Raw genomic sequence first — 19,672 nt, 5'->3', positions numbered from 1 at the left:
ATATATATATATATATATATATATATATATATATATATATATATATATATATATATGTATGTATATATATATATATATATATATATATATATATATATATATATATATATATATATGTTTATATATACGTTGTCTTGTTCTTTCCTCAATTCATATTACGTCTCACTTGTAAGTTGTAAAATAGTTAAGTGTAAAGTAATTACAAAAGTTTCCATTTTCATAGCTCACATTTAAATTCACTGTTAAACAGTCGAATGTGTTAGGTCAGTTGTCTTGTCGGATTTTTAGGGATTTTGCAATTCTTATTCCTAAAAATTAGCTGTCAGTAAAGCATTTCTTGATCTTAATATATTCACTGGGCTGGCAGTACCCGAGGTACTACGACCGGTACCCCGGATTCGATGTAAGTGTTGAATATTACGAGAAATGCTTCGTGATTTGAATTTGATTTTTGATCAAGATTGCAGAATATTGATCTTTAAGTTGTGGTACGTTACTTTGATCTGAAATCTGATTAAATTGTAGATCAAATTTATATAGCATGGTTACTGTAACAAAAAAAAAAAAAAAAAAAAAAAAACGTGGTGGAAATTGCTTATGAGGTATTGATTTTTAGATGTCTACTTGTAGATGTAGGTCCTCATGTCTTATTGTAGCATTTGGGAGCTCTTCAGTTTTCATTAATTGGCGAATGATTAGCCCAATCAATTTCGTTGTCAACTTTAGAAATGTTACACTTGAGTTTCATATCAATAGTGTACGTAATACTGAAAATAAGTGGGCGAAAGATTCAGATTCCAGTTTATGTTTTAGATCCTTTTACTTTAGTTTTCTGGTGTACATGTGCAATACGATTTAAACAAAATTACCTCATCAACATCTGAGGCCATTAGAAGCTGTGGAAAGAATGGCAATCTGGATGTAAGAGGGAGGCACGAACTCTAAATATGACAGGGAGTCCAATAGAGATCCACAGACAATGGGCATATACTGTTCTTGGACACTACTCCGTTGCTCCTCTTGCAAAATTCTGAATCACCAAAACGTCTTTTTATATAAGAAAGTTTGGAAAATCTTCGAAGGGGCTTCTGGATGCTATTGAATACCGTAAATTTCCTCAACACAGCTACGAAAGATACAAACGGCAAACTAATAGCCTGTGTTAGCCTGGAAAAGTGCATAACATGTCGTTGGGTTGAAACTAATCTGGAGGCACAATAACACAATGATACTTTACAGTTAAGTGTAAGGAATATCTGATTCTAAATCTGGGACATAATTTATATATTACCTGTATTTGTATAACTGCAAAGCACATGTATATCACCAGACCAACAGCTGCTGTAAAGCTCAGTCCCCAACCAATGAACATGCTGGTAATGCAAGAGTCAGATACTTTCCCAGAATGTTCAGATTAAGATTAATGTAGTAATTTTTCAAGTATTTTGAATTCCAGAATTTGCCCCGAAGACAAACTACTTGATAGTCAGATTTTAGCCCATAAAATAATGAAATAAAAATGAAACAACCATACATGGCATTTCAAACCCATCTTCATCCCCAGTCAGGTAAAGCAAAACAGAATGAAAAGGCAGTTTTATTTTGTGTTGCATTTGTAGTTTACATTAATCACTCCATTAGAAATTTGTAGTAAACCTACTGCACTCCAGTATGAGAAAGAGAAAGAAAAAGGAAATGAGAGAGAAGGGCAAAGATAAGGATACAGGGGAGTAGATGAAGAAAGGAGCTAAAGGGAGAGGGTGGGTGATTGATTGCTGATTTAAAATAATCATTATGGGGAAAAGAAGAGTTAAAAATAGAGATTAGAGAATAAATCTGTCCACTATAAACAAGAAATTAATGACCATCACACGTAACATATGATAACGGTTATATAATTATATTTATCTGCTCTGGCATTGTTGGTTATTAAGGGTATGTAATGTCAACCTAAGTTAATCCCATACAACCATTTTGTGCATAACAATATGATGTACCTGTCACTTTCTTACATTTTTTATATGTCCAGATTCTCATGTACAACTGCATGTGTAGGTTAAAAACCAAAGCACAGATTTGAATTTATGTGAAGAATACTTTTAACCATTCAGTAGGCTATACCAGTTTATTATTTCTACTGAATGAGGAGGTTTTCTTTTGCATTCCCTGATACATTCCTTGATTTGTTTATTTGTGGTTTAGACATGGTCTTGAGAGCAGCTGATAAAATTTTGGTGATTAATTGGATCTGCTTAAATGATTCACCAACGATAATTGTTCTGATGAGAAATGCATTTTATTTGACAGACTTGTAATACACATATATTGAAACTGGATTTCTTGGCATTGGTGGAAATCTATGCTTATGGCCTCCATTCTAGTTTTAGCTCACATATTGTCGTTAATAAATATGTATTTCCATCAGTATGCATACATATTTCGTTCCATCTGCTGCCTAAGCTACTGGAGCTTATGAAAATATTCTTTGAAAATGGAAAGGTACCAGATAGACAGGATTAACCAAAAGAGGGAACAGTTCCAGCTTCACAACCAGACTTTGGGTTTGGTTTTAATCTACCTCTGAAGTTGTGTTATGTGAGATGTAGATTTCTTTATGTTAAATGAGTTATAAGGGACTACAATTCACCATACATATCAGATTCTGTTCTTGTCTGAATAGGATGATATAATTTTCACAATATAATTGCAGTGTCTGGAGCCACTATTCCTTTTGCCTTATGAAAGGATAATACTACAACCTTTGGAAATAATCAATTTTATTTGTATAATAATATTTTTTGAGTGACTGTAGAAAAAACAGAAGATATTACAAAAAGAAACTACAATGGGAAATTTTATTTAAAAAACTGGACACTTATTTTGTATCTGCCACATGTGTATGCAATCACACATACATACACGCATATATATAAACACACATGTATTGTGTGTGTACATATACAAACACACTTTTATATACATCACCATACACATAAATAAATGAAATTTACATGAGACACACTATGGAAAAAAAACTAATTTATATAGCAAAGACAGTTAGAGAACTGTCAAATTCATATACTGTAAATGCGAAGACTTCAGTGCTCAGTTAAATTCTAAGCAAGGGTATGAGTATTAAACACTCAACCTGAGAAAATTTTAATTTAATTATCTATTTTTTCTTTCAAAAATAATATATCCTGTAACTTCCTCTTCACTTTTCTCTATACAACTCAATTATTGAATACAGATACTTATTTTAGCCAATACATATGATTCTCTATGTTCCTACTCAAGATAAACACATCCTCATCTATGAACTATTTACAGAATAAAAGAGAAAAGGATGAGATAAAGCTACAGTACTCTCACCTAAAGCTACCCCTGATGTGTCTTCCTCCATTCATGTCCCTTCTTCCTCCACGTTCTACAAACTTTGGTGGGAACCTCTCCTTTGGACCACTGCTCACCCCATTACCCCTTATATACAGTCCACGGCCCCTTATAAACCGCATTGGTCCCGGATTCATGGAGACCCCACGATAACCCCTAGGAGAACTGTCACCACGGAAGACCCAGGACATTCCACGGCCTCTTGGATTCATCCCGCGTACAACACCTAAGATAGAGAGATGTATTAGCAACAGGAATCTTATTGAGTCCATGACTTGATTTGAGTACCATTAATGAAAAACTATAATGGAAAATTGTATACATGGAGATCATAATCAAAACTAGAATCAAAACTAGAATTTCTTATAGTTACTATTGTGGTAAGGTGGGCATGTATCCATGCTAGCTATGTCTACTGTAATTTCAGTTTCTTAACTTTGTTTACATAAGGATGGCTCTACACGTACTTAGTTATCAAGGAGTTATTTGGCGATCTCACCTGTTTACCCTATTCCTTAAATCTTTAGAAAGTAATATCAGTAATGTTATAATTAAAACAATGTAAAATAATAATAATAATAATAAAATTATAGACACTTAAGCTAGACTAAGGACTTGTGAAGGCATCCCTTCCCTGGGTAAACAAATTTGATAAAAAGTGACAGTACACAGTGCATGTACTAGATCTAATGGGTTAATGCACAGCCTTTTTATCAGTTCTGCATGTTCTCCCACTTAATATATGAAATGCTGCTGTAGTTATGAGCAATCTTCAATTAATCTGGGATTTTTATGTTATATAATGTAAATTTACATGCTGTAATGCCTTGTTAATATATCCAAATATTTCTCCAATTCATTAGTAATTTTTAGTAATACCAAAAGACTCTTTTTAGAATCATTTTACTCAAACCTATAAATCAGTAAAAGCTTACACTATGTAATGTAAAATAAAACAAAATGAATAAATATCTAGACTCACACAAGCAAATTCTACAAGCTTATATTAGTTCTGTTAAATTTTCCTTTCACCAACAATTCTCTGTGATTTTGTGCAGCTATGCAAAAAACAAGCTCAACTAACCCCTACCGCAATCAGGCCTAAATGGTGGACGGTGGAAGAATCTGGCACCTCTGCTCTCACCACGACCACGGCTGCCACGGCCTCGCATTGAGTCCAAGAGGAACTGTAACCAAATTGCTGTGATTTACCATCAGTTTGAAAAAGAGCCCTTTGAAAAAGGAAGCAAAAGATATCACTTTCTTATACCAAAAGTAATGCATGTATAAACATTTTTAAAAACTGAGAGGAAACCTAAAGCCCCTAAAACTATTAACCTGCACCAAGATAAAAACCTTTTTTGGTATTCATCTTTGCCCATTCCTAGTACTTGAAAGTGAATGATCTTAAAAAACTTTGTTTCAGTTATCTTCTCAATTTTAGTTTCATTCTCAATCACATTTTATAAATTGAACACTTTCACAGACTATTAGCTTACTAATGCTATTCCATAAACAATAAGTCTGAAAGGATAGACACATGATATATAAAAGAATAGGAAGAAGAAGAAAAAAAAGAATAAATATATATGCATATAAAAGGAGTCTTTACTGATGCCATTCTTATTATCAGAAAATGTGTAGCACACAGAAACAACTTTTTGAACTCAAACTCTAATTCTACATACAAATAATATCAAGAAACAATATTTTCCAAATAAGTTTAATCTGACTAAAGCTGACTAAACAGAACATTTAAAAATAAAAACTATCAAATATTAACAAAGAGAGAGAAAACCTTACATGTACCTTGCCCCGACCAAAGGATATTTTATTATATCCAGTGGGTCCTGTGGGCTGGTGTCCAGTGCTTTCCAGTGCAACAAAGTCGTCCACATGGAGAGATGGGGGACGGGAGGTGTTGGGTGGACGTGAGCGGAAGGGGTCACTTCTCATGTTTATCCCTCGAGTGAAGGAACGTCCTCTCATGGGTGCAACTGGGTGAGGTAAAGGCATGTATAATTTAGAGGATCAGAGTCTCTTATAAAGGAAAACAAATGGTAAAGGTAATGCAAATAAAGAACTTTTGAATAAATAGTATTTAAAACTCACCGAATGGTCTGCCTCTCTTGTCCGGACGTATGGCAGCTGCACTTGGCTTGTACCTTGGAGGGGCTTTGCATAACTTTTGTGGAGTCAGTGTCTGGGATCCCTGTCCTTTAACCAGCTTGTGGAGGGCTCCTAAAAGATCATACTCTCCTGCATATTGCCTGCAGGTTTCGAGCAGGTTGGTTGGGATCTGTGAAATTGATACATGAGATAAAAGGTAGTGCAAAAGTTATTACACCAAATATAATACCACTTTAACAAATTCATAAAATGATTTATAAAGAGAGCAAACAAAACAAAAAACAAACAAATGAAGGTAGGGAAAGAGAGGGGGAGGAAGGGAGGGAGGGAGGAAGATAGGCAGGGATATAGGCTGGGGAGAGGGAGGCTGGAGAGAGGGAGGCTAGGGAGAGGGAGGCTGGGGAGAGGGAGGCTGGGGAGAGGGAGGCTGGGGAGAGGGAGGCTGGGGAGAGGGAGGCTGGGGAGAGGGAGGCTGGGGGGAGGGAGGCTGGGGGGAGGGAGGCTGGGGGGAGGGAGGCTGGGGGGAGGGAGGCTGGGGGAAGGGAGGGAGGGAGGGAGGGAGGGAGGGAGGGAGGGAGGGAGGGAGGGGGTAAGAGGGAGGGAGGGGAGGGGAGGGGAGGGGAGGGGAGGGGGGATGGAGAGGGAGAGGGGGAGAGAGAGGGAGAGAGGGGGAGAGAGAGAGAGAGAGAGAGAGAGAGAGAGAGAGAGAGAGAGAGAGAGAGAGAGAGAGAGAAAGAGAGAGAGAGAGAGAGAGAGAGAGAGAGAGAGAGAGAGAGAGAGGGGGGGGGAAGGGGAGGAATAAAAAGGAGCAAATACCAAAATGTAAAAAGAAAGAAAAAAACAAAAATTAAATCATAAATGGAATGCAGTGAACTGAAGATTATTCAGTAACTATAGTTAACACAGTATCAGTTCATTCAATTCACATGAAGAAAACAAACAGCAACCATTTCCATATATAAAAGCTGTCCTTCTACTGTTTCAAAATGCAAAAGAAACCTCAATATGGACAAACCATTTCCGAGTCCTCAGCATCCTCGTAACCTGGAGGCATGAGCCAGAATGAAGGAATTTCATCCTCAGCCACAGGGATTGTCCACACAATCCTTGACGTAAATAGAGTCTGCAGTGTCTCTGTCTCAGGCCCAGCTGGTTCAGCAAGTTCTTCAACAGAAGGGCAAAATTAGGGATACGACTGTGCTGGCTTCCTATGAAAGGAAGCCTGGAGATCAATAACAGCAATAATGACAGATCTAATTATTTGAAAGAAAAAAATTAATAATACTCTACTATCCACGTCTCATATGCTAAAATGAACTTGGGAAATATTGATAAGTAATTCCATACACTAACCTTTAACTTCAAAGGTGTGAGCTTGGTCTAAATCTGCTATCAGTTGCGAAATCTCTTCATAAAGCGATTCCATGGCTTCCTCCTCACATCCTTCAGCCTGTTAAAAATCAAGTAAAGAAAAGTAAATAACCAAATATATAACTGTCCATGAAATCCTTCACCTTACAGCTACCATTATATGCCAAATATTCATATCCAATTGTTTACATTTACACTCAATAACCTTTTCAAAATCATATTTCTTGCTAACATATTAGTCTTATACATTCACTGTTTATTTCTTAAATGGTGAAATGTAAAACAAAAAAGAAGTTGGAAATGCTGGTAAATCAGACACCATCTGCATAGCCCACAATAAAAAATATAAAAAAAGTAACGTACCACAACTTGCTTTTCTAACAGCTTTAAAGGATGAATCAACTCCAATGTGTCTTCCTCTTTCCTGTGTTCTTCTTTCTTTATTTTTTCTTCTTTCTTGATCTCTTCCTTTTTAAATTCCTCTTTTTTTGGCTCTTCCTCCTTTTCTTCAGTTGGTTCAGCTTCCTCTTGTTTCACTTCTACTTCCATTTCTTTCTCCATAGACTCATCCTCCTTTTGGCTGCTTCCTGGTTCTTCTGCAGATGCCTCTTTGACTGTCTTCTCTTTTTCCTTTTCTTTCTCCTTTTCCTTCTCCTTTTCTTCTTTTTTAACTGTTTCCTTTTTTTCCTGTGCATATTTTGAATACTGCATCTCTAAACCTCCAGCCTTCCAGCCTAGGTAACTTGCTACTTCCAGGGGAGTCACAGTTAATGTCCGTGGCACTGAGATGGAATCATCGCATGCTATTAACAGGTGGCAAAATTCCAGTGCTCCCTGAAGTGTCGTCACATGTTCCTGTGACTCTTTTCTAAATGATGAGCTCAGTCTCTTGAAGAGACTTAAAAGACAGGCTCTTTTCTTCTCCATTACACTGAAAAATATAAAATAGTTATATTCAATATTCTCAATATTGATCCTAGACTTGGCATACTGCATTTGGTCTTCAAAAATGCCAAGGAAGATTGGTTTCTTAAAAACATTAATAATCAGATTCAATATACTTCATATTAAAAACAAAACAAAAAAACAATGCCTACCAAATATCCTTTCAGCCCTATACATCTATTCAAGATAGTGATATTTGTTCTAACCTTACACATATGATATATATTTTCAACAATTACCTTTTAACATGATAAAAGCCATAATCATGCTCCATGAGTCTCATGAGGGCTCTCAAGACCTGCTGAATTGATTGATGGGAACTATGTGGGTTTCTGAGATGATCAATCAGAGCATCAATTATTGGTATCAAGGTATCCTTGCTTGGCAGACCACTCAGAGTCAATGAAGTTGTATTGGGCTCTTGTGTCTCCCCTTCCTGCATGGTACATTCTTGGGCAACATGCATTGCATTTTCATGATCACACAAGTACTGAATGATCGTGAGAAGGCAGTCCTGAGCCTGTATATGGGCATGTGAACCACTAGCTGCTACATTAAGAATACGACACCAAAGAGCTACAAGGCCCATGTACTTGTCATCACCCTTTGTTGGAGTGGCAGACAGTGTAGGAGAGCCTCCCTGAAGCAAATGTAAAACTGCAGCTTTTGTGGGAGCATGAGATACCAAGAGTGCTAACATGTTAAGAACACGACCTGTCTGGAGAGAACATGGGCCAAAGTCATCACCAGAAGCTCGGTGATCTACTCTGTGTGCCTGCATTACCAGGTCCAGGGTTGCTCTTCCAACCAGCAAGGCCATGGGGGCTGCTAGATCAGACAAAGCAACGCACATTCTACGGAGAAGGTGCATGAGAGGAGGGAAGCTTGCCAGGCCTAATCTCATGATTATTTCATGAATGTTGGAGGAAAGACAGTACAGATGGGCACTCCAGAGTTTCCGCAGATTGATAATCTGTGAAGACTCTTCCTCTGAGAGAGATGTTCGGGTCTGGATGGGTAATGGCAGTGGTAGCAACTCTATGATGAGACTGATGACTCCCATGAATGTGTGTGGAGCAGTCAGAAGGAACTTGAAAATCTGAAAATATATGCACAGATAAATTAATAAAAATACAATAATACTAGTAATATTCTGTAACTTACATATTGGTACATGCATTCTGTGTGTGTCTGCATGCATGAGTGCATTATGTATGTATGTATGTATGTATGTGTGTGTGTATCTATGAATGTATATATGTATGTTTGTATATATATATGTATGTATGTATGTATGTATATATGTATGTGTATGTGTATGTACATGTATGTGTATGTATATATTTCTTTATGTTTTTGTTAATGTTTATGTATATGTATATGCATGTGTAAGTGTGTGTGTGTGAGTGTGTGTTTGAGGAGTGTGCATGTTTGAGGAGTGTGTGTGTGTGAGTGTTGAGTGTGTGTGAGAGTGTTGAGTATTAAACTGTGAGTGAGAGTGTTGAGTGTTGAAGTAAGTGTGTGTTGAGTGTGTAGGAGAGTGTTGAGTGTTGAATGTGTGGGGGAGTGTTGAGTGGTGAGTGTTGAGTGTGTATGTGAGAGAGAGTTGATTGTTGAGTGTGTGTGACAGTGTTGATTGTTGAGTGTGTGTGAGAGTGTTCATTGTTGAGTGTGTGTGGGAGTGTTGAGTATTGAGTGTGTGTGTGAATGTTGAGTTTTGACAGTGTGTGGGAATGCTGCGTGTGTGTGAGGGTGTGGAGTGTGTGTAAAAGTCTGAGTGTGAATGTAAGTGTAAGTGCAAGTGCTCTTTTAAGTGTGTTTTTGTTACCTCTGAGTCTCTGTATGGGTATTTATGTTTATGTCTGTGCATGTATGTGCCCTTGTGTATATGTATCTGCGGGTATCTGTGTGTATCAGTGTGTACCTGAATGTACTTCTTTTTAAATTACTTTAAATGGTTAATAAACATAGTTTTAGTTTGAATACCTTCAGGACTCCCTCTTGCCTTGCAACAAGTATATGTAATAGGCATATAATCACATCACTTGGAACCATTATAAATAGACTTACCTCTGACATCATTTTTGTCCACAAACTCTTGGCCAAGACTTCTTCTCCTTCAGCCTTGGAATAAACAGGCTGTGTGTATACTAGAAGTATACTGATCACCTCCTGCTGGAGGTCCTGGGCACGGGTGATGTGTTGTGAACCAAGTGGGAATGACTGAAGCAAGAGGTAGGTTTGCACAAGGGGAACAATTGCTGTGAGGTCCTTGAAGTTGGTGTTCCTAGCCTGAATAACGTATGTCAGTATGTTCTTTAACAGGCTTAATGTAGGTTCAATCACAGCCAAGAGTACTGCACCTTCAGAGCTGGCAAAATCAGCACTATGAACATAAGGTTGGGAATACATGGCACACAACTTCGTAAGAAGGTTTGTCAAGTGAGTGTGGCAGTCTGCTGAAAAAAGTTGCACAGTTGCATATTTGTACTTCAGTTCTTCAATCATCTCACCATTATGATCCTCTGCTGACAAACTCGACACTGGGTACTTGGGCACTGTCAGGTGCTTTAAGATACGTAAATGTGTCACTAATTCACCAGAAAACTTGTCTATCTTATCTAAGTGGTCTTTGAGATTATTTGATATATTAGTTAAATTGTCATAAGTAAAGTTTTCTGCAGATCTGGTAATTGATAACCATGGAATTATCTCGCAAAGCTTAGCATGTTCTTCCAGTTTGGGTCCTTCACGAGTCTCTTCATATTCAATCAACTCAAGTAACTTTTCCCCATAACGTTCTAGCATTTCTACATTGTCAGAAAACTTGACAGTCAGCACTATGAGATCTACTGTATAACCATAACATGCTATTCTTGTTGGGGCATTGTCTTGATCATCACCAATTCCCAACTTAAGGTAAGGAAACAAAATTTCAAGATTCCTTCCCAAACTCAAGACACTGATGATGGCTTGCCGACCAGCAGATGAAAGGAGGAGGGAAGTTAGCATGTTGAAGTGTGTCACTGACTGAGAGTAATCAGTGTTGTGGGATGATGTTAACTGGGCCAGTGCATCTAACTGCTGCAAAGCATGGAATATGTGTATGATTTTCAACCCCAACTGGTGTAGGAAGTTGTCATCATTACCCTCTTCTCGTCCATCTTCCCCAAACTGTGGGTAAAGAGTGATACAATGTATATATTAATAATGGTAATAATATACACAAATGAAGCAATGCAATACAAAACATACATTAATCTCATCAAAGGGAAATTTATAATGAAACAGTACCTCATGCAATAACAATGAGTACCAGAACCAACCTGAATAAGGCTCCTGGCGATGGTAGCTGTAGCACGAGGATGTGAAGCCATGTAGTTAAGGCCATGGCCACAAGCAAGCATGCACTCAACCAGGTTTTTCATCTCAGAAATCAGTGTTCCATTCTGGACTGCTGCTAGAGCCCCAAGCAACACTGCTAGGGAGTTAAGGAGGTCTGCATGATCAAACACAAGGTATAACTGAGGGTAAGGATCATGAGGATTCTTTGGCAACTGGAACTGCTTGGAGCCAGGAAGCCACCTGCAAAACAGTGAAGTCCATCACATGATGACAATATGTATTTTTTGAGACACTGGTCTCTACCTCACACCATTTACACTATTTCTCTGAATCCTTATTCTGCATAAAAAAATCATATTTCAACAAGAGATGAAAAGAAAGGGAAATGTGAAATGAAGACAGACCAAGGGGGAAAAAAAGGAACAGTCACATTCCAATTAACGAACAAATATAAATAAATAAAATGAGTAAATCACAATACTAAACCAAAGAACCAATCAAATGAAATAATAAAAATAAATAAAAGAAAAATAAAGAACAAGCTTACCTGTGAGGTTGAGCCAAAAGCTGATCTGCGTATTTGTACACACGTATGATCTCTTGTAAGCACGACTTAATTGCCTGAATGAGAGAATCTGGGATATTGTTGCTCCAATTAGAAGGAAGAACAACACGGTTTTCTGCATCGTCCAACTCCATAGAATCATCTTCAGGAGGCCCCTACCAAGTATAAGTTATTTTTTTGTATAAGCTATATTAAAATTCTACAGTAAACTCTGGCAAGCATGCATACATAGTGAAATAGATTATACATAATTACATCATTAAATCACACAGAATATTACATAACAATACCATACTAGATATTTGCAATATGCTGTTCTCTAAGAAATCATCACATAATACTCATAAACAAGCAAAACATTACCTCTTCCTTTATTCTGTTGTCGTCATCCAGTGGAGGCAAATGAAGAAGAAGGGCTTTTGTGTCTTCATATAGTTTCTGACACACTTCCAGTAGATGAACTTTTCTCACTATTGCTGAGAGGGCCACCTGGGAAAAATATTTTCGTAATAACAGCGAAGAGAATACGACAATAAAAATAATATACAAACAAAAATATGCACAAAGGAAATTCATGGTCATTTATACTACAATTATCCATGAAGCAGCATAAAATCACCAGCCTACCTTTGCACGTGTTTGTTGCACGTTGGAGAGCAACTCAAGAATGAGTTCATATCCATTTTTCTGTGGCTTCTTCTCTTCTACGTCAGCTTCAAGAGGTTCTCCTAACAAGTAACGGAGTCCTAGCTCTGTTCTCGTAATTGCATCTATTGTCCTACAAAAAGAGAATCATCACATTTACCTCTGGCATATCTATAAGATAAATACTTAAAAGCTGGTAAATACAAAAGCTTTAAAAATAGAACACTATAGATAAATGGCAAAATATATTACTGTGTCCATAAAATTATAAAAAAAAAAATGCAATAAAGAAATTTATTGCAAAATAAGACATCAGTTTCAAAATCTTTGTGGAGATGAAAACCAGGTCTTGTCTTTCAATAAACTTTTTTTCATGTAGTAGGTTTCCCATCAACCCTACAGATGTGTCACTTACTTAAGAATGAGAAGCTTGATAGAAAGAGCCATGTGTGGCTTGTGGTAAAGATCATATAGCTTATCCATTATATTGTTTTCTAAGAGTTGCTTTGTCACCTCACATGAACACTGTAGTAACAAGTGGGTTAGGCGTACTCCAGCTTTCACATGACGGATCTGTGGAAAAAAAATTCTTGTACACTTTGACTATATACAAGTTGCACATTTCCTGATCTATGATACTGTGCCTATAGTATAATAAAATATCATGAATATATATGTTTACAGACCTATATACATTATACAACTTCAATCACTTTATGGAAAAAACAATTAAAAATTATCAGACTGCAGTCTTTTCAAGACTAATATCTTCCACCATACCTTATAAACTGGCTGTTGTTGACTCAGGGCAATGTCAAAGTCTAGTCCAATGTTGACCCAATTACACAACTTTGATACAATATCTAAGGAAAAAAATCAATCAATTGTTCAGTAACATGGTTTTCATATTCTTTAGTCTTAAAAATAAGTAATGAAAAACATACAAAAATGAAGAAAGGTCTCTAATCAAAGTCTACAAGTCTTTAATGAAGAATTCATCACAAATGTTGAAATCATTAATATCAATTACAAAGCTTTCAATACTTATCACTATCATTTTTCAAAATTTTTGGTGATCAAATATGTCAAATAAATAGAACAAAGAACCTAATCCTTTCAGGACTAGGCAGTTGTTTGTAACTAGTACTGTTAAGGACCAAGAAGTTGTGCATAGACTCTGTTAGGAAATATTATGATTTATATACCTTTTTCCCTATTCTATCCAATTTTATCATCTATTATGCACCAGTGTTGCTACATAACCCCCTGAACAGACCATCATACAGTTGCACCTATCGCAGACCTGGCAAGCACATTTCAAACACTGATAAGGATCCCCCTACCTCTCACCTCCTGCCTTCCATGCTTTGCTAGTTTTCATGTTTTCGCAAATCATAATTGATGACTATAATATAATTATATATCTGATGAAAATATCATAACAGTTATAAGAATAATGATGATGATAATAATAACAATAATAATAATAATAATAGTAATAATAATAGTAATAACAATCATAATAATAATAACAACAATAATAATAATAATAATAATAATAATAATAATAATAATAACACCATCACCACCAATGATAATTGATACTGATGATGATGATAGTGATAGTAGTAGTAGTTTCTTTAGTCAAACGTTCAATGAACTGTTTCCTACCTTTTTACCACTATCTTTCATTTGGAAAATGCAAATGGTGCCACACACTTGCACAGATGATGCAATGACAACATACATATGTGTACCAAATTGCAGTATTTATGATAATAAACAAACAAGTAACAATTCAACTGATGAAGAATAAAAAAGCAAGCATAAATGAGGAATATCTTCACTTCCTTCTCACTCACCTTCCCCATTCTTGGCCACAAGGAATGGCAAACCTTTGGGAATAAGCTGACACACATTCTCCATGGTTTGCACCCACTTTTCCCCAACTTCCTCATTGGCTTCACCTGCTTCTGCATCCAGCAGGCTCTCTTCTGGGAGGGAAGTGGGACTAGCTGTCTCTATTAATAAGCTCTCCAGTTTTGAAGCCTGGGAATAAGAATGCAAATCAATAAAAGCTTATATATAAAATGCCAGTTTTATAGGGGAAAAAAAAAAAAAAAAAAAATCATACATAAATGTATGTTCATCGAAAACTTGGTTTTAACTATACAGGTAGTAAATAACATATATTCTAGCTTTATAGTTATGTAACTCAACAATAATGAAGACTCAAATTTCCTATGATATCAAAAAGTCAATAGACTAATTTCAATTCAAATAATCTCCAAGATTTTTAAAAAGCAAATCAGTCTATAAGATACCCAAGTCACTGAAATTTTCTAAATATAAAGAATTTAATCTGGAGCTATTTGTGGTATGGCAAGTAGGGATTATCTTGTGTTGTACAACTAGGCATCAGAAGACCATTCCATCTGTTAACACAACCATTAACTGAAGTCCGATGATAATCAAAGGTAATTTTCTCCCTCAATATCACTTCTATCAGCCAAGTTCTTATGGGTGACAGCCCTACACCTACATCAAAATAATTTCTTCCCATTATGCCTCACCTGTGTTGGTTCCTCCTCCAAGTCTGGCCCTTCCATCTCAAATCTATACTTCCACTTCTGGTGCTCCACCTGGTACTCTGTGAGGGTGGGACTAACAAGATGGTTCATCTCCATAAGGTGAAATTGGTCTTGTGAAAAGGGTTTCAGCCAGTCCTCCCACTCTTCCATAAGCCACTCCTCTGTGTATGGATACTCAGGTATGTCTTCCTCGTCACTCATGATTTCCTCATACATAAATCCTTCCACATCTTCTACATCTGATGGAGAAGAAATACAAGAAGAATGGAAAAGATAATCTCAGACGGGTATGACAGAAAAGAGACTGGGATGAAATCTGAAAAGTAGGACCTCTTATGAGTGATAGATAAAAGGAAAAGACAGATAAGAAAAGGAAATCATTTAAAAAATATGAAATGAAATGCAGAACAAAATAGTAAAAAAGTACACTTATGAACATAATAACCATATCTTTGTCCAATTAACAGAATCAATAAACTTACTTTCATCCTGTTGATTGTCATCCATTCCTATCTCATCCATGCAGTCTTCCCCTTGGTATTCCTCTTCCACTTCCCCTGTTTCTGGAGGCAGATCTGGTAGGTCTTCATCATCACTAATAGCCTCCATGTCTCCTGGTGTTGGGAGTGGAGGCAAGACAGTGTGTGGTTCCCTCGCTTCAAATTCTCTATTTTCACCTCGCTCTCGTTCTCTTGCCTCCCTCTCTCTGTATTCCCGAGGAGTCCCACCTCGGCTGCCTTCCTCACTGAAGTTGTCTCCTCGATAAGGTGACCCAGGGGCAGGCAGAGAGTCCAGGGGTGTGCGGGGACGGCGGCCAGATCTATCAGACCTCTCTGATCTTCTTTCATCCCATTCTCTGAAAAAGCAGATATCACATTCATGGTTAATCAATTGGCTTTCTAATTAAATGGCATCAATGATAGCCCAATTCAAGTCTGATTATTTTCCATAATGCATTTATCAGTCAGATCACAAACTTACTCAATGCTGCGTCGGCCTCTTGATGGTAGAGGCTCCTGTGTAGAAAGCCTTTCTTCTTCAAACCGATCCCTACTTTCCCTGCTATGGCGACGTTCTCTATCACGGTCACGATCCCTTTCCCTTTCTCTATCCCTATCCCTTGCACGGTCACGTTCTCGATCTCTTTCCCTTTCTTTTTCTCTGTCTCTGTCTCTATCTCTGTCACGATCCCTGTCTCGTTCTCTTTCTCTTTCCTTCTCTCGTTCTCGATCACGGTCTCTTTCTCTCTCATAATCTCGCTCTCTGTCTCGATCCCTCTCATAATCTCTATCCCTCTCCCTCTCACGATCTCTGTCCCTCTCTCTGTCACCTTCCCGTCCACTCTCTCTTCTGGATTCCCTCCTAGAGCTGCTCCTCTCACTCCTCTCCCATGACCTCTCCCTGCTCCTGGAACGCTCTGCTGATCGCCTCCTGTCCCGCTCTCTGTCTCGCTCTCTTTCTCTCTCTCTGTTTTCTCCTCTGCTGGTTCTCTGGTCCCTCTCTCGTTCTCTCTCTCTTTCCCTGTCATAGTCACGGTTGTGTTCTACGTGCTCTTCTTCCCACTGCTTAGGTTCCTCATACTCCACAGGTGATCTTGGTGGCTGCAAAAGAAAAGAAGATCAACTAAAGATTGCTTTCTATATTTTCTCATAAAACTAAAAAATTCAGAGCCCAAGAAATCCTTATGCAACACCCATAAGGAAAAGTCCACATTCTCTTTAACCAGGCAAAAGTCATTTCCAGGTAACACAGAGATCTCCTACATCTGGCAGGTACCGTTCAGACTAATTGGGCAAAAATACACAAGAATAATATAAAGGAAGGAGAGAAAAAGAGATGAGGAAATACACAAAATTTACAACATAATCTAACCTTCGAATCCCATTCAGGCTGGGCATCCTCAGAAGGATCATGGGAAAATGGCTGCTGCTTGCGCTGTAGAGATAAATTCTAATGACAGACATGCAGCATAAACAAAAATCTATACTTAGTACAGAGTGAAGAGCATGCTCAGAAGTGACATTGATTAATCTCCAGAAAATAAATTAGGTAAATAAAAAATTTAGAAGAAAAATACAGAATGCCTATATATACACTACACAAGAGACATTCATACCAAGTATTCTACTAACAATATAGAATGTATAGAGGTAAAACTTACACATTCCTGGGTATCCTCTAACCAGTCCCGAATACGGTCATGGGTGTTGACCTTCTCTGGGGGTGGGTGTGGCACTACTTCTCCTCGCTTGGTTGACTTGGGTGGGGTTGGTTCCCTTTGCACCTTTGTCAAATGACCATAGACAGCCAGTGTAATGGTATTGTAGCTCCCTCGAAGCAGAAGTCCATCTGTCGGTACCTGATAAGAAGTTTTGGTTTAGCCTTCAGAATCCCAGAAGCAAGAGCTGGTTTGTACATATTCTAAAAACAAATATATCACTGATCCATGTAACAAAGCAACAAAGTTATTTTCTTAAAATCTTGAAAATACATGGACATTACATATTTCTTACAATTAGTCTCCCTCAATAAAACAGATTTTAAGAAGGTAGAAAGAAATCAAGATCTACATATAAAATTTCTAAAATGCTACATAATTCTATATTCCTCATCTTCTTGAATATAAAATTTCTAAAATACTACATTACTCTCAATTCCTTACCTTCTTCTCGAAGTCCATCTGTATGTTTCCATGTTGATTATACTGTAGTGTTCCAACACTCTCAAAAGTTCCTGCACCTCTTTTGCTCAGGTCATTCACAAAAAACTCTATTTCAAATTGGCTTGGGTTTGTAGCACTGAAACATATATAAAACAAATACACATTTTAAATATACATCATAAGTTCAAGAGAGGGAGAGAAAGTGAGTGAGTGAGTGAGTGAGTGAGTGAGTGAGTGAGTGTGAGTGTGAGTGTGAGTGTGTGTGTGTGTGTGTGTGCGTGTGCGTGTGCGTGTGTGTGTGTGTGTGTGTTTGTGTGTGTGTGTGTGTGCAAGGGTGCAGGTGTGTATAAACAAAGGCAAATATGAGCATGATTACTAAAAGTAAAACATAAGTCACACACGCTTGAGTAAGTTTTGCACATATAAATCCCAATGAAACTTACCCAAGACGAACTCCTCCAGGGAAATCTGCCTGAACTCGAGCACCAAGAGGAATAGCTCTCACCTCTGTCACTTGCACTGGCCTTGGGAACTGGACCAGGTCCAGCTGAACTTTCTGGAATTTGAAGGTTAAAAAGTTAAGATTCAAACTCAACTTCTCTAGTAACAAAACAATGATATGTCAGATTCATCTTAAAACATCCTGCTGTTAATGTATTTTGAGCATATCATTTCCCTTTTAACACTTTGCATCTATATAGTCCTGATAACTTATTCACAAGCTTAGCATATATTTACATAACATAAACTTTGTGACATGGAGTTGGGGACTTAATCTCTGGCGACTAATTGAGTGGGGGTCAAGTGGTGGATTCCCCAGCCAGGGGAATTAAGTAATGAGGTGGGGTCAAGGAGTATAGGGTTAGGAAGGTCATTGGTTTGTATAGTAGTGTTTGTGGATTCCCAGGAGTGTATCCAAAGCTTGTTAGCTGAAGAATTAGAGATTTTGACTCCAAGGGATGCAGTCACTTCATGAATAATTACCATAAGCTTTTACCTTTTTAAGGGTAAAGGCTCAAGTACAAATTATGGACATGTTACTGGATATTATTAAGTCACAATATATAAACAGTATTCATCATAACCCTTAGAATAATTATTTACAGACAATAAAATTTAAATACACATTAAAGACTTACTTTCTATAGTGAGATCAGCATTATATGTTTGACTATGCTAATATACATATATATATATATATATATATATATATATATATATATATATATATATATATATATATATATGTAGTGTGTATATGTGTGTATATATATATATATATATATATATATATATATATATATATATATATATTATAGGAGATGGCCTCATCATGAAAATAACTCCCTATTAGACGTTAATAAGTTAATTCAATTATATGAAGCAAAGGATAAACTATTAGTGAATACCTACTTTCTGGAAACGAAAAATTAAAGATAATAGCAGTCAGGCTAACGTAGGTTTCTAGATCTCCAATCTCATAATTTTCAATACAAACCTGAATAACATGATATTTAATTAAAACCCTAAAACTCCATATGGATAATCATTAATGAGAAGTGAATTCGGGCAATCGGCCCAAAGCCTAGAACCCAGTAATTATAGTACTTTACCTACTCATATGATACCCTACTTCTCACGTTTGAAAGCTAGCATAAAAACATTCTTTTTTACAGGTGGTGCTGGTGGTAAAACTTACATCGCTCACTTCATGCGAGAAAGTGTCAAAAAAGAGTAACTCGTACATTTTTCCGACTGCCTCATTCCTCGTTCCTTGTCTGTAAACAAATTGAGGAACCAACAGGAATGATATTATGGTATGAAAAGCTTATATACCAAAATAATTATTCTAAGTCTTTTTCATATGTAATTCTGTTCTTTTTAATATAGAATGAACCGATATGTTGTAATCAGATATAATTTCTTGTTCCATATACTTATTGTTGTTTATAAGATAACTTTACGAAAATCTGTATTGCATCAGCCATAACAATGAAATTGCAGAAAAGTCTTGGCATAGGATTT

General features: G+C 37.0%; 1 protein-coding gene across 6 annotated transcripts; it reads right to left on the bottom strand.

Moving 5' to 3' along the window:
- Positions 1-2,760: 2,760 nt before the first annotated feature.
- vir (VIR_N domain-containing protein) lies at positions 2,761-19,484 on the bottom strand. 6 transcript variants are annotated; one of them, XM_070113602.1, is made up of 24 exons: positions 19,347-19,484; positions 18,091-18,203; positions 17,648-17,783; positions 17,147-17,344; positions 16,858-16,920; positions 15,967-16,586; positions 15,468-15,841; positions 14,968-15,224; positions 14,257-14,443; positions 13,175-13,257; positions 12,810-12,967; positions 12,377-12,527; positions 12,113-12,238; positions 11,732-11,904; positions 11,166-11,424; positions 9,910-11,013; positions 8,079-8,938; positions 7,258-7,825; positions 6,877-6,973; positions 6,539-6,687; positions 5,506-5,692; positions 5,197-5,390; positions 4,478-4,580; positions 2,761-3,619 (listed from the first exon to the last, which is right to left on the bottom strand). In XM_070113602.1, the coding sequence occupies exons 1-24, from the start codon at positions 19,392-19,394 to the stop codon at positions 3,369-3,371; spliced, it is 6,459 nt and encodes a 2,152-aa protein (XP_069969703.1). In that variant the 5' UTR covers positions 19,395-19,484; the 3' UTR covers positions 2,761-3,368. The 6 variants fall into 6 exon arrangements, with proteins under 6 accessions (XP_069969703.1, XP_069969704.1, XP_069969705.1 ...); XM_070113603.1 differs by having other exon boundaries at positions 4,484-4,580; XM_070113604.1 differs by having other exon boundaries at positions 5,203-5,390.
- Between the last annotated feature and the right edge of the window lie 188 nt (positions 19,485-19,672).

The sequence above is a fragment of the Penaeus vannamei genome, chromosome 34 (assembly GCF_042767895.1).
Source record: "Penaeus vannamei isolate JL-2024 chromosome 34, ASM4276789v1, whole genome shotgun sequence".
Classification (NCBI taxonomy): Eukaryota; Metazoa; Arthropoda; class Malacostraca; order Decapoda; family Penaeidae; genus Penaeus; species Penaeus vannamei.
This window is presented reverse-complemented; position numbering and strand designations above follow the sequence as displayed.